This window comes from Pteronotus mesoamericanus, unplaced genomic scaffold (assembly GCF_021234165.1).
Source record: "Pteronotus mesoamericanus isolate MK-2021 breed Mesoamerican mustached bat unplaced genomic scaffold, CSHL_Meso_final contig_169, whole genome shotgun sequence".
In the NCBI taxonomy this organism is placed as follows: domain Eukaryota; kingdom Metazoa; phylum Chordata; class Mammalia; order Chiroptera; family Mormoopidae; genus Pteronotus; species Pteronotus mesoamericanus.
In genome coordinates, this window is record NW_026555068.1 from 12,810,819 (window position 1) to 12,825,766 (window position 14,948).

At 40.4% G+C, this 14,948-nt stretch overlaps 1 protein-coding gene across 1 annotated transcript in view; it reads left to right on the forward strand.

Moving 5' to 3' along the window:
- The window catches only part of GSR (glutathione-disulfide reductase), a 34,858-nt gene that overhangs the window by 10,770 nt on the left and 9,140 nt on the right, over positions 1–14,948 (forward strand). Inside the window, exons 2-7 of the mRNA XM_054566069.1 lie at positions 2,169–2,195; positions 4,340–4,428; positions 6,034–6,103; positions 8,288–8,435; positions 8,785–8,839; positions 10,628–10,727. Coding sequence (XP_054422044.1) covers positions 2,169–2,195; positions 4,340–4,428; positions 6,034–6,103; positions 8,288–8,435; positions 8,785–8,839; positions 10,628–10,727 — 489 coding nt within the window. The remainder of the gene's footprint in view (positions 1–2,168; positions 2,196–4,339; positions 4,429–6,033; positions 6,104–8,287; positions 8,436–8,784; positions 8,840–10,627; positions 10,728–14,948) is intronic.

A 14,948-nucleotide genomic window follows, 5' to 3' on the forward strand; every position in this document is an offset into this window, starting at 1 on the left:
GCTGGGATAATTGGAAAGCCACATGCAAAAGAATAAAACAAGACTGCTGTTTGTCACCATACACAAGAATTAACTCAAAGTGGATCAAAAACCTAAATATAAAACCTGAAACAATAAATTGCATAGGAAAAAATATAGATACTAAAGTTATGAACCTTGGTCTAAAAGAGGATTTTATTAATTTGACCTCAAAGGCAAGGGAAGCAAAAGCAATAATAAATTAATGGGAATATATCAAACTAAAAAGTGTCTGCACAGCAAAAGAAATTATCAACAACTAAAAAAAGGTAACCAGCTGAATGGGAGAATATATCTGCAAACAACACCTCCAATAAGGGGTTAATATCCTAGATGTATAAAGAACTCATACAACTTAACAACAACAAAAAATCCAATTTAAAAAAAAGGCATAGAACTTGAACAGATACTTCTTCCAAGAACACATACAAATGGCCAACATATATGAAAAGATGCTCAATTTCACTAACTATTAGGGAAATGCAAATAAAAACTCCAAAGAGTTTCCACTCCACACCTATTAGAATGGCTATTGTCCATAAGACAAGTAATAGTAAGTGCTGGAGAGGTTGTAGAGAAAAAGGAACCCTCATTCACTGCTGGTGGGAATGTAAACTGGTACCACTATGTAGAACAGTATAAAGGTTTCTCAAAAAATTAGGAATAGAGTTACCGTATGACCCTGCAATACCTCTTGGGTATCTACCTGAAAAATTTGGATACACGTATTCATAAAGATTTATATACCCCTATGTTCATAGCAGCATTATTTACAGTGGCCAAGACATGGAGACAATCAAAATATCTTCTGATAGGTTATTGGATAAAGAAGATGTGATGCTACTCAGCCATAAGAAAAGATGAAATACCGCCATTTGCAACGAGGATAGCTCTTGAGAATATCATGCTAAGTGAAACAAGTCAGACAGAAAAAGTCAGGAACCATATGATTTCACTCATATATGGGTTCTAAAGCTGGAACTTACAGACACAGACAACAGTATGGTCGTTACCAGAGGGAAAGGGGGTGAGGGGTTGTAAAGAGTAAAGGGAATCAACTATATGGTGACAGATGATTTGACTTTGGGTAGTGAGCACACAATGCAATACACAGAAGATGTATTTTAGAATTGTACACCTGAAACCTATATAATTTTATTGACCAATGTCACCCCAATATACTTAATTTGAAAAAAGAGTGGACTTGATCTCGTTTTTCCTTTTACAACCAGCTCCTCTGCTGGGGTACACGCAGTGGTTACCCATTCAGTCAAATCCAAATTTCTTCACCCTTCTGGCGGTTTTAATCAATCTTATTCTTAACCCAAGTTTTTTGTTTGTTTGTTTGTTTGTTTACAGTTATTTTAGGTTGTGGTCAAAGGGAAATAAATGGATGTAAACAGAAATCTATGTGCAAATTTACAGCACAGCTTGTTTACAAGGACCCTTAGGAAGAATTTCTTTCTAGTCTAACAGGCATGAATAATTATTTTCTTACACAACTAGTTAGTTTTTACATGAAATCTTATAAGTATTTGTGCTTCCCTTTGTGTACTGGCTGCTGGAAGGCTGAGAACCAAATCTGTGATCTGTTTCTAGTAAGTGCATTAGACTTCATCGCATAGATGAACCTCGCTCCTTGATTCATCATTGTCCTTTGGTCCTGAAGAATAATGTAGATTTCCACTAAAGATTTTCTCAGAGGGGACATTCAGGATGTTGTACACAAGATGTGCTGTAGTGAGGGTCCCAGAAATCCTCTAGGACAGCAGCTCAGAGAGTTGGGTTGTCTCTCACTTCACACTGCCATTTCTCTGTGCTTCCCTCTGGGTCCTGCGCAAGCGCAGGATCTGCCCTCTCCTGACCTGTACCCTGTAGTGGACAACTCCCTGGAAATGGAATTGTTTTCTCCCTCTGTTTTTCTTGAAAAAATGATGAGTAAAATTCTCTGCCTCATCACATAAGAAAAATAAAAAATAATGTTCATATCTTTTCTAGCTCTATACAAGAAGAAAGGAAATACCTGTAGATTGTGACTTAGAACTAAAGGAAGTCTCCTGGGTGGATGCTTGGGGTTCATTTCTTGCAGGTTTGTTTTATGGTTTGAGTTTAATGTTATTAAAATATGTCATTTTAAATTTTTTTCCCAGGTGAATGTCGGATGTGTACCCAAAAAGGTAGGATTTTTATTTCTTATTCCTTCTGCACTCCTTTAATGTGTTTGGTAAATTATGATTAGAATAAGATTGTTTCTAAATGTTTCAGTTAAAATTTTTTCTGCAAAAAAGTAACTGAGAAACCAACTACAAGTGGCTTTAGTGCAGGTCACATAGAATGAACTCATCCTCATCTGTGACAGAGAGAAATGACACCTCCTGTTTCCAAAGCTGCCTCTTGCTTATACTTGCAAATAATTTTACTCCTTTCAAAACATGTTATAATCCTAGGCTTACAACGTTTTGTGACTGAGATTACATTTTAAATTGGCAGCTTTGTGTGTACGAGCAGACAGCCTCATTGCGTCAGTGCGCACGTCTGAGCTTGACTCCACAAAGGTTTTCTGTAATCCTTTTTCTGGTATAAGTAGCCCTCTTTTTTTTTTTTCCCCCTGTGGGACATTTTTCCTCAAATTTTTTCTTCCCATTTTGTCCTAGATTTTGGAATCTGTTCTACTTAGAATCATGCAATTGTGAATTTATGGATTATATATATTAGTTATAAGGTAGTTTTATGTCATTTAAACCAATTATGGTAGTAAATCTGCTCTTGATTTGTGCTATCTCATTATTTTATTTTATTTTTTTTTACCTCATTGTTTTAAAATACCATCTGGGCTGATACGGTATGGTGGGCTGAATTTGTAATATTTTGTTCCCATATATTTCACTTAACCTTCTATTCTGACCGCACATACTGCACATTTACATAATATTTTTATAGGACTGTACTGATTTCAAAATACTTTTGCTTTCTTGAAGATCACTTGGTAATTACCTCTTGTTTTGTAGAACAGCCTGGAGTCTAGAGTAACTGCCCCTGCGCAAGGTAGGGTGAAGCAGCAGCTGAGAAGGAACCAGATGGGTGGGCCTGCTACTGCCCCAGTTAGGTCTCAGCTTAAAGGCCAGTGCAGTTCAGATAGAGGCCCCTTCTCCAGAGGGTTAGATGCTATAGGATCGTACTACAAACTGGAAGTAAATAACTATGGTACCTAGGATAATATAAGGCATAGTAGTGTTTCTTAAAATAACAGTGTATTTGTGGTATTGATATATCTTTCATATGCATTGTTTAAGATAAACAATCTAGCAGGTAAAATGGTTCATTCTATGTTACATGAATTTCACCTCAATGAAAGAAACAGAATCCAACAAAGTTATCAATTTATTCATCTTTTGGCATAAAGGGAGAAAGATGCAAAGGAGCAATCCTAAGACTTGTCAATGTGGAGTTAAGACTTGCCCGACCAAGAAAAAATGGTTTGGCTGTCATCTGGAGTCCTGGATGCCGGCCTGGATTCAGTTATCATGATGATCAGTTGGCATTAAAAGGCTTTTAGAGGTTATATGCTACATCCCACAAGGGATGCATTGAACCTTTGAGTTCCAAGTATCTGATTTCATTATGTTCTAACAAGGGCATGGTCATAGTTCTGCATACTTAATAGGAATTCATACTCTTAAAGATTTTAGTTCTCGACATTACCCAATAGCTTCCTTCAAATCACCATACTATAAAGTTATGGATGCAATTCCATTTTCTGGAACTAATCACAAAAGGCAGGGCTTAAAGAAATCTGAAACTGAAAAAGAGAATATATTGGTAAGGAGTAATAAATGTTAATGGAAGTCCTATGAGCCTTATCCTGCTTTTTCAGAGCTTGTAAACTAGGAAATTTAACCGTGGAAGTAGTTCTCCCCGGTATTTCAGAAGCCTTCGTATAAAATCTATCTGGTCATATTTCTGAACTTTTTCTTTTATAATGTCCAGTTTTGTGCCCTGGCTGGTGTGGCTCAGTGAATTGAGTGCTGGCCTGCGAACCAAAGGGCTGCTGGTTCTATTCCCAGTCAGAGCACATGCCTGGGTTGCAGGCCAGGTCCCCAGTGGGGGGCGCGAGAGGCAACCATGCATTGATGTTTCTCTCCATTTTTCTCCTTCCCTTTTTTTCTCTAAAAATAAATAAAAATCTTTAAAACAAAAAAATTTAAACAAAATGTCTAATTTTGTCTTTAAAGGTCAGTATTATTATTTTCTCTATTACATAGTTACCTTTCATTTACAATTTCTTTTTTTTAAAAAGGATTTTATTTATTTATTTTTACAGGTAATGTGGAACACGGCTGTCCACTCCGAATTCATGCACGATCATGCTGACTATGGCTTTCAAAGTTGTGACAGTAAATTCAATTGGCGGTAAGTGCGAATCCTCAGAGGGCTTCTTTTACAAATATAAATATTTTTGTTTCATAATTAAATGTGCCATAAAGTTTTTCAGGGTGTTGTATTGTGGTAAAATACATATAACAAGCTTTGGGAGGTGATAGATAACATTTATAGCCTTGACAGTGATGATGTATATGCTCATCTCCAATCTCACCAAGTTGTATGCTTATCTCTAATCTCACCAAGTTGTATGCATTAAGTATGTATAGACACACAACATAAAATATTCATTTTAACTTTTTCTTAAAAATGGATTTGAGAGAGAGACATCAATTTGTTTTCCTACTTGTCGATGCATTCATTGGTTGATGCTCGTATGTGCCCTAACCAGAGATCAGACCCGCAACCTTGGCTGGCGTATCAGGACGGTGCTCTAACCAACTGAACTACCTGTCCAGGGACCGTTTTAGCCATTTTTAACTTGTCATTTCGGTGCTATTAGGTATATTCATTGTATTGTGCAACCATTGCCACTATCCATTTCCAGAACTTTCCTACCATCCCAAACAAGAACAATCCTATGCAGCATACCCATTAAACAATAATTCCTAATCTCCCCTCCTCCCAGCCCCTGGGTATCTCTGTTCTGCTTTCTGTGTCTATGAATTTGCATATTCTAGGTATTTTCTACAATATTTGTCCTTTTATGCCTGGCTTATTTCATTTAGCATAATGTTTTAAAAGTTTATCCTTGTGCCATATGTCAGAATTTCAGTCTTTCTAAAGGCTGAATGGCACTCTTTTATATATATATATACCATATTTTGTTTCTCCATTCATTTTTCAGTGGACTTTTGTTTTTTTCCCCCACGCTTTATCTATTGTGGATAATCATGCTATGAACACTGGTCTACAAGTGTGTGCTTTCAGCTTTTTGGGGTCTATACCTAGAAGTGGAATTGCTGGCAATTTTGTGTTTAATTTTTTAATGAGCTGCCATGAACTTTAAGATTTTATTTTATTTTTTATTTATCTTTAGAGAGAAGGGAAGGGAGGGGGAAAGAGAAGGAGATAAACATCGATTGGTTGCCTCATATGCATCCCCAACTGGGGACCTGGCCTGCAACCCAGCCATGTGCCCTGACTGGGAATTGAACTGGCGACCTTTCAGTTCACAGGCTAATGCTCAGTCCACTGAGCCCCACCAGCCAGGGCCCGTGACCATTTTGGAGCCATTGAATTTTTAAAAATTTTTAGTAGATTCATTCATTTATTGAATATTGAGTGGCAAATGTGGTTTGCAGATTATTTATTCCCTAAGATGCCATCAACCGTTTCATTCCAGTAAGCTCTTAATGCTGCCGTGCCAAGCCCGGTGCCAAAGCAGCTCTCCTTCTGTGCAAAGAAAAGTTTTATTTACACACCGTGGATGCCAGCTGAACATTCTCCATGGAGTAAAATAGGGGCTCTCCACGTACAGACAGGCGGACACGGGGAGGGTGGCTCTCTCTAGACACCTTGACTCTTGGGGTCTGTGCTGACAGTCTGGGGTTCTCTGCTCAGGGACAGATGCCCTAGTTACTGACTGAAAGAGGAGAGTCCTCTTTCTTGGTACTGATTCGGGTTTCACTGCAGGGTTATAAAGGAAAAGCGGGATGCCTACGTGAGCCGCCTGAACACCATCTATGAAAATAATCTAACCAAGGTGAGTGAGCTGGGTTTTGAACTTTGAGGAGTCGCTCTTCTCTGCTGGAGTATGCTAACAAGTCTGGCCAGACTAAAGGGTAGCCATTGTCTATATCTCTTATTGTTTCTGTTACTCCTTTCATGATTCATGATTTTGAGGCTGGCCTGTCAGAGAGGAGCCTCTGACTTGGAAGGCCAGTCTCTTTTCTGCAGAGAGTGGGCAGTGTGTGCCAAAGTCGGTAGACAGGTCTCACTGATGGCTGTACCTTCAGTAGGTCTGGACTTCCACTGAGATCCAGAAACGAAACACAGAGGAGACTGATTATGCCAGTTCATTAATTAAAATCAGGAGCATTATCTGGCTGGAAACCTGCAGTTGTTGTTATTTGCTCAGTGCGCCCTCATCCTTGATGGCTCAATCTACTCAGGAGTGCAAATTATGGTTCAGAAGGTGTTTTCATGTGAATGAAATCTCATAAAAAGAAAATTGGGCAAAGGTGGGTTTGCCTGTAGCAAGTATACATTGTCCTGGGCTCTCCTGAGGTTTCTTCCATCTTAGTGCTTAGATGTCATACCTCTGCCACCAGGGCTATGCCAGAGATACTGACAGGTTGTGCACCATTGACTATCCTTTTTCTTGCCAGTATTTATCTCGGCATCCTCCCTGTGCCTTTATGGTCTCACTTGGCAGTTTCTAAGGTTCGAAGGCAGCTTAGCTTATATTTAGATCAGTAGATTCTCGATGCTATTCAGGGTACTGTAATCTCACTAGCAGATTGTTTATAAGCCAACTTTTAGTGTAAGTTACTCCAACAGATGGCTAACCTCATATATTTTTATAGTGATTTTCATCATTCATTGGGTTTATTTTTGGATGGTGTTATTTTCTGATCTTCATCCCCAGTTCAAGAGGAAAATATTTGAGGGCCTTTGGTCCCTTAGGCACTGGTGACAAGATATTTTAAGTCTATTAAACATGAGTACAGAGAGAACATTTACTATACTAAAATACCCACGTCAAATTTTATTAAAAAGTGGAGCTGGGTAAAATGCAAAAGAGATAGGAAAATCACTCAAGAAACAGCATTTTTAAATACCCACAAATCTTGGTGTGCTGTAAAGCTTACTATGACTTTATGGGGAAGGAATTCTGAATAGGAAAGGAAACTTTCATATATTCTAGGAAATGAAAATAAAAATTTCATCAGTTCTTCCCCCAAGCTATTATCTATCTTATTGCCACTTGACCCGAACCCCTGTTTGTCTAGCACCCATAGGAAATGATTACCTCCTGAAGAAAGGTTTTTCTGGAGGCTTGTGTTGTTTGGCATTGATCTTGATTTAAGCCGATTAAGCAGGATACAGGCAGAGCAGGCCTGAAGGGGCGATTGCAAAAGAGGCAATGACTCAGTTCAGAACCAAGCACGCTCTAACCTGTTAAATCTTCTGCTCTGTGAGCCTGCTTGCATGATTCCATCATCCTTGTAAATCGTCCACTTTTGCGTGCCAGTACACGTATCATAGCAGGTTTGCTGGCAATCTCCAGTCCCCAAATTGAAGGTCCCCAAATCGAGGCCCTGGCACAATAAGAGCAAGTGAGAGTCTGAGTTCTCAACATCTCTGGCCCAGAACTTCATTGTCATGTAATTTTGTGGGATTCTTCCCATTTTGTTTACGAAGACAGAAACATTGCACAGAAACATTGCGGGTTTTTCTGCCTTGGCCTTAGTGTTTCTCTTTTGCCTCTACCCCTTTGCCTTTATTTATCCTTTTGTCTTCCTCAGCCCTTTGTTTCTCCTCCAGACAACACCATTCTTTAATGTGTTTTCATTGCAAGTGAGGGAGGCTTTCTTGCTCAGCTCTTGGGGACAAAGATAAAATCTTTTTCCTTGTGGGGGTGACTTGTATATATTTTTTTGGTCTCTGGGGTTTGGCTCATGATAGCACCTTTATTTCTTCTTCTTTTCTTTCCCCCTACCTGTTTCTTGTTACTTGTATACTTCCAGGATTGAATGGCAACCCCCTTACCTAACTGTCAATTATCAGAAATTCTGTAGCATCTCAAATACTGAGAGTAGTCTTGGTCTGAGCAAACCCAAAATCAAAATCCTCAGTAGAGAAATGGAAAACGCTGAGAAGTTGCAGCAGGTGTTTTTGTTTTATCTGAAGAACAGGCTCATGTCGTGCATGATTCCTCCTCCAGGCACATATAGAAATCATCCCCGGCCATGCAACGTTCACGGGTGATCCCGAGCCCACAGTAGAGGTCAGTGGGAAAAAATACACTGCTCCTCACATCCTGATTGCAACAGGTGGCTTTCCCTCGCATCCGCAGGAGAGCGAGATCCCGGGTGAGTCTTCCAAAGGCAAACGCTTACTAATAACCGCCAGGAGGAATTTATTGGAGGGCGGGAGAGTGAAGCAGAGCCAGCAAAGGGTCTACTCTGAAAGCAGAGAAAATTCTCAGTCTGCCAAAATGTTGGATAGTAATTTAGTCGTCACTGCTCTTATTCTAGAAAGAAAATAAAAATGTCGACTCAGGGAGGACTTGGTTGGCAGCTTCCTCAGTGAGGACTATAAAAAACTTGTCAGAACGGAGAGTGTGATGGCTGGGAAAGTGTTGGGTCTGCACAAACTCTCGGGACTATTTTCTAAGAGAAAGCTCAGTCTGTGTGATTGATAGTGCGTTCTCCTACGTAGGTGCCAGCTTAGGAATAACCAGCGATGGATTTTTTGAACTGGAAGAATTGCCTGGGTAAGCCGGGGTCCTTGCTGACCTCAGTGTTCACTCTCCCTGCCTCTCCTGCTGACATTTCTCACTCCTGCCACCCCACCCATTAAATGCAGGCGTTTCCTGAATTCTGTTCTCCTGCCTCTTCTTTTTTTATGACCTTGGGTAGCTCCTTCACTCATACCCCTCATTAAGTGACTCAGGTCTTCCATGCCTTTGGTCAGAGGGCATTGCAGAATTTTTAGAACCAGAACCAAACACAGATGATTTTGAAGAATAAATAGGAAAGCCCCAAAACTATCGTCTGTCTTCAGCTTGATACAGCATCAATTGATAGTGTTTCAAGTAACCGATTCTGTCTTTTTTTTTTAATTTTTATTTATTGATTTAAGAGGGAAACTTCAATTTGTTGTTATACTTATTTATGCATTCATTGGTTGAGTCTGGTATGTGCCCACTGGGGATTGAACCATAACCTTAGTGTATTGGGACGATGCTCTACCCACCTGAGCTACCCAGCCAGAGACTGATTCTGGCTTTCAAAACAGCTAGTGCAGAGGGATCTCTGTAAATAAAAGCTCTGTCAGTCTCATAAAAAATAGATTTTCTGAAATTGTTCTTTATATGTGTTGGTCCAAATAACCTTAGTAAACTTCTGTCATGGGTTTAGATACACAGAGAAAAAAAGATAATGAGGAAGCTTTTTTCTCTGATTTGAACAAGTTGCCAGTTAGAGGCTTTCCACGTTAGAGGGATCCTCCCTTCACTCATGAAGAGATGAAACACAGGAACTTCTAGCCCAAGGGCTTAATCTCCTTAATCTCCTTCTGAGTAACACTCTGGGGTCAGTATTGCCCAACTCTGCTCCTCCCTGTGAGTGCTGCTGTCCAATCTGAGCTCCTAATCCTGTGCTTTTATAAAGGCCTTCATGGGGGATTACTGAAAATTGAAGGTGGCTCACTAGCTTTCCTGGGAGCACGCCCACGCGTTCTTTCCTCTCAGGCGTGCATCTTTCCTTTTCTCTCCTAAACCCTAAGGAACCCCATGAGACTTGCAACCAGGGGAGCAGTGGGCGGCAGCAGCTCATCCCAGGCGACTCCCCGAACCCTTCTCCGAAGCCCCTTTTCTCTGACTTTCCATTGAGTCAAAGCAGCCCTGCCAAGGCTCTTCTGCTGCGCCCTCTGAACTATGCCCTCCCTTGTGTCACTGTCCCCAGCTTTCATAAGAGTACTCTCGGAAAAAAGTCATGCCCACACCTTTACTTTAATTCTCCGGAGTCCCAGTTAATACAAGTCAAGAGGTCAGTTCCATCACTGCAGTGAAAATGTCCTGTTAAGACATGCAAACCAGGCAGTCTTTTGACGAAAAGAAAAGCAGTCTTTTTAGAGTTTCTGTCTGCAGCGCATGAACCAGCCTTTCTTCCCTGTGATCCACCCTGCAATGTTTGGTTTTAGGACTGAATGATATGACGTACGTGGTCATGACTCGTCTTGTTTAGGTGATACAAGTCCATCTAAACTTGCCCTCAAAGACATTTTATTATATAGATATCTGTCCTTTAAATATTTCAAAATCATTTGTTAAACTGGCATTGCTAGCAATATGCGAATTTAAATGAATTTATTCAAATGGTACCGATGTCCATTTCTTAGTTTTGACACTTGTACCATAGTTGTGCAAGATAATAACTTCCAGAAGAACTGGGCAGAAGTAGACAGGACATCTCTGCGCTAGCTTCTCAGCGTTTCCGTGCATCTAAAATTATTCCAAATAAGTCTGTGTGAGGATGTTCACCCTGTGCTTTCCCTGTAGCCGCAGTGTCATTGTCGGTGCAGGGTACATCGCCGTGGAGATCGCTGGCATCCTGTCCGCCCTGGGCTCCAAGACGTCGCTCATGATACGGCACGACAAGGTCAACTCTTTGCTTTTGCCTCCTCTTTCTTTGATGTTAAATCTTTTGAAAATCTACAGTGAGAATTTCCTCTCATGGTGTCACTAACTCCTAGGGTGCAAAGCATGTGGAGGTCAGTTGCTTTGTTTCAAAGGACTGCATAGAAGCCATTTGAGCTAGGCCTCAAGTCTTCCCAGCTGCCAGCTGCTAGTTGATAATAATGCTTTTGATGTCATCAAACTGGCTGGTGTTTTCATTATGAAGTACTAAATAGTATATGCCTTAATTAGGAGACATGCAGGCTTACATGTGAACATTAGCTAAATTGAACAGACTGTTTTATTATTCTGGAAATCAGTTTCATATGATTAGGTAGTATTGGATTATTAACAGTCAGTCATCTAAGTCCTTTGCAATAAAAGGAAACATAACCAAAATATTTACATACCAATGTTCATAGCAGCATTATTCACAATAGGTGGAAGCAACCGAACTGTCTGTTGATTGAATGAATGGATAAACATGATGTGGTATATACATACAGTGGAATATCATTCAGCCTTGAAAAGGAATGGCATTTTGACATGTTACAGTGTGGATGAACCTCGAGGACATTCTGAATGAAATAAACCAATCACAAAAAGACAGATACTATATAATTCCACTTCTACAAGGCTTCTAGAGTAGTCAGACTCATAGATACAGAAGGTAGAATGGTGGTTGCCAGGGGCTGGGGGCCAGAAGAAATGGGGAGTGTTGTTTAATGGGGTACAGAGTTTCAGTTTTCCAAGAAGGAAAAGTTCTGGAGATCAGCAAACAACAGGAATATAACACTCTAGAACTGTGCACTTGGAAATGGCTAAGTTAGTAAATTAATGTAATGCGTTTTTTACCACAAAAAAAAAAAAGTTCATAGACCATCTGTTGGAACCTCATGTTAAGGCCAAGAGAGGTTTTGCAACTGCTAATTAGTATCAAAACTGAGTCAACTAAGGTCTGAGACGCCCAAGCCGATATTTTTATCTGTTAAAATGCTGCCTCCATGTCTGCTGTTAATGATGAAGTGTTGCTTTGTGTGTTGTTTTGATTAATTGTGGCTTAGCACCATGATTGTGGAGCAGTATTGGACCTTTCAGAGACATGGCGTGGGGCAGTAAGGGCCTGGGCAAGTCACTGAATGCCTTCAGAACAGGATTTACCAGATCCCTGACCACCCCAATGCTATGATTCAAATTCTTGATTATTTGAGCAGATGGAGGGAGATGAGGAAAACTGATAATCCTGGTCAGCTTGTACTCTAAGCCAGACTCTAAGGAGCTTTCTCCTTGGCTTTGAGGCTTGTCATACAATTAACTCCCAGAAGAATTACGTCCTGGATAATGGGTTTTTTTAATAGGTAAACATTATTTTGCATTGCTGGAATATATCCAGCAAATTGGAAGGAGGAAGGCAGAGGGATAGCTAGCCTGAATTTAATACATAAATAAGCAAATAAACTGCAGCAGTTTATCAGTAGAGTGGTTCATTTCCTGCATTTGGAAAAGTGGCTTGTTTGCCAAGAGTGGCTCCTTCTGCCTGTGCTTCCTTCCCAGTGTAACTCTGTCTTAGAACTAGGCTGGGAACAGCTCATGACCCCCCCACCCTTTACCCTCCTTGGCATGTGTTACACGTGTGTTATCAGAAAGAAATCCCTAGAGAAAGAAAGAGGATGTTTATAAGAAAGGAAAAGCTGCTAGACAGTAACAGCTGTTAGTTTGCAGACCAGTCTCCCGAGGGCAGTAATGAAGCCATCATGTGAACATCGAAATCCAACTGGAAATGATGTTCAGAGTTTTGAAAAAAAGAACAAAAATCCTGGTACCAAAAAGTTAGATTAATTATTATGCCAATTCTGTTTCTTATTCCAATGATGTTACACTGTAGAATTCATGTGGCTCCTAGTTAACTCAAGGTTCTGTGATGCTCATTGATGCTCATATCCAGGGAACTTCATAAGCACAAGCGAAGGATAGCTATTTCAGCATCTTAAGTGAAAATTAACAAATGATAATGATATCTTTGGGGATGTTAGGTACTAAAAACATTGCTTATTCATGTAAGCGCCAAATGCTTTTTAAATCTCACAAGTTCCACTTAATACTACCCGTTAATCCAGTGTCACTGGATTCTATACGTTAATTGTATACCTTAGGTTGTTTCCTTGTTACCAGTTTTACTTGTTTTTAATTGTGTCTCCTTTTGTTTGAAGGAGGTCTGATGACATCTCAGTAGCTTCATGGCCTTCTCTAGTTAGTTCAGCTGGCTATTACATCTACTACATTATCAATCCTTGATCTCCCCGGTGACTGTTACCGTCTTTGAGGTTGCATACCTTAAGAAGAATTAGGATAGACTTTCACCAGTAATGTGTAGGACAAGTGTGGGTTTTTCCATTTCCTTTCTAAAAAGCTGCCTTTCCCGCTGAGTGTCCTCTTCCATCACCCCTGTCATGATATCACCGAGGTCCTCACCTCCGTCATTACCACCGCCGCCATCACCGGCAAGTCCTCCCTAAATATCGTCTGTGCACTTCGATCTGCTGTTGTGACCGGTCCGGCCTGAGCATCCCTCCAAGTACATACTCAGCCCTCATAAGAGTGGTCTCATCAGCCATGCCCCCGTTTTCCAGAAGTTGCTGAACCCTCTCTAGCCTATTCCCCACCTGTAACCTGGTCCCATCTCCTTATATTTGTAAGGGCTCTTCTACTTAAGGTGCTTTCCTTTCCCAAATCATCAAGATCCAGTGCCAATAGCACATACTCCATGAAATTTTTCCTGTTCTTTTCTGTATAATTTCTGTCTCTTACAAACCACCTTATCTCTACATCCTTTAAGTTCATTATTAACCTGTTTTTTATTCTGATATTTTATGTCTTTCCCATAATGGAGCTTAATAAATATTCGTTGATGGAATGAATGATCAGTAATTTGCAGTGTTGACCTCAGTGTAGCTTGCAAGAGTTGCATGTCTCTTCTTCACTGGAAAGGGAACAGAGGTGTCCTTATGTGAGCACAGCCCTGCCAGTAGGCACCCACTGCATGTCTGCTAACTTTCATGATAGCATTCTGACAAAGTCTAAGCACATGATGGCTATGAGAAAGGTGAAGTGTTAGAATATTGTAATCACAGCTGTGTTAAAGACTATGTAAGTGCCTTAGAAGATATGACTTACCAATTGCCCTGAACTTCTCACCTCAGCGTGGTAGTCCGAACTCAATTAAGAAAAAATAATGTCTTTCCACAGATATCAAGGGGAGATTAATGAGCCTCGGTTCTAAGACTATGAAGAAGTCCTATGTCTTTACTCTCCCGTCACTAACACTGTAAACCCATCTGTCAGATGTGGCAGGAGGGTGGTTTCTATACCTTCGTTCCCCCTTGTCCTCTGTGCCTTCCCAGGATGTAGAGCCCTGCAAGGGGTAAAGGAGCAGAAACCGTCTGCCCTGACAGGCACACAGTGGTCAGTTCTTCATGGTCCCAGGGTCTTTGCATGGCCTTCAAGATAATGCAACCAAAGCAGCAAGTGCAGAATGTCATGGAGAGAACTGGACCTGAAGAATCAGATTGAGCTCAATTTCAGTCCTGGCTCTAATACTTGCGAAGAGTCTCTCCATTTCTTGGAATCTCAGCTTTCTCATCTGAAAAAAAAAATGGGGATAACATTGCCAACCCCACAAGATCATTAGAAAGATTTGAGGATGAGTAGATAGATGGATAGAGAAGGAGACGTTCTCTAGAACAACACCTACCATATCAGAAAAAAAAAGACAATGTTTTTAACTTTGTTGGGAACTTCTAATAGGAATGGAATTCACATTTAACCAAATTTACATCCCTAAAATAGTTTGAAACCTTAAATAGTAAGACTAATGTTAAAAAAAATCTTCAAAATGATTGTATTGTTTTTTCTTCCTGGTTAAGGAGATTTTACATCATATCCGAGGGAAAGCTGGCCTTGGCATACTGAAAAGGGAAAGAATTTCTGGTCCCTAGACTTACGGAGAAGAGAAACGAGCTTGGGAGGAAGGGACATGGTGAAGGTAGTGGGGCCTGAAGGTTGCCCATCTATTTAACGCGAAAACACAGTTGGTGAAGTCAGATGTAATACGGACATTGGTGGGGATGTAGGAAGATAGATTTATGGAAACTGCACCCACAATATGGATATGAATGAAGAAGAAAAGAGGGAGGATGATACTGAA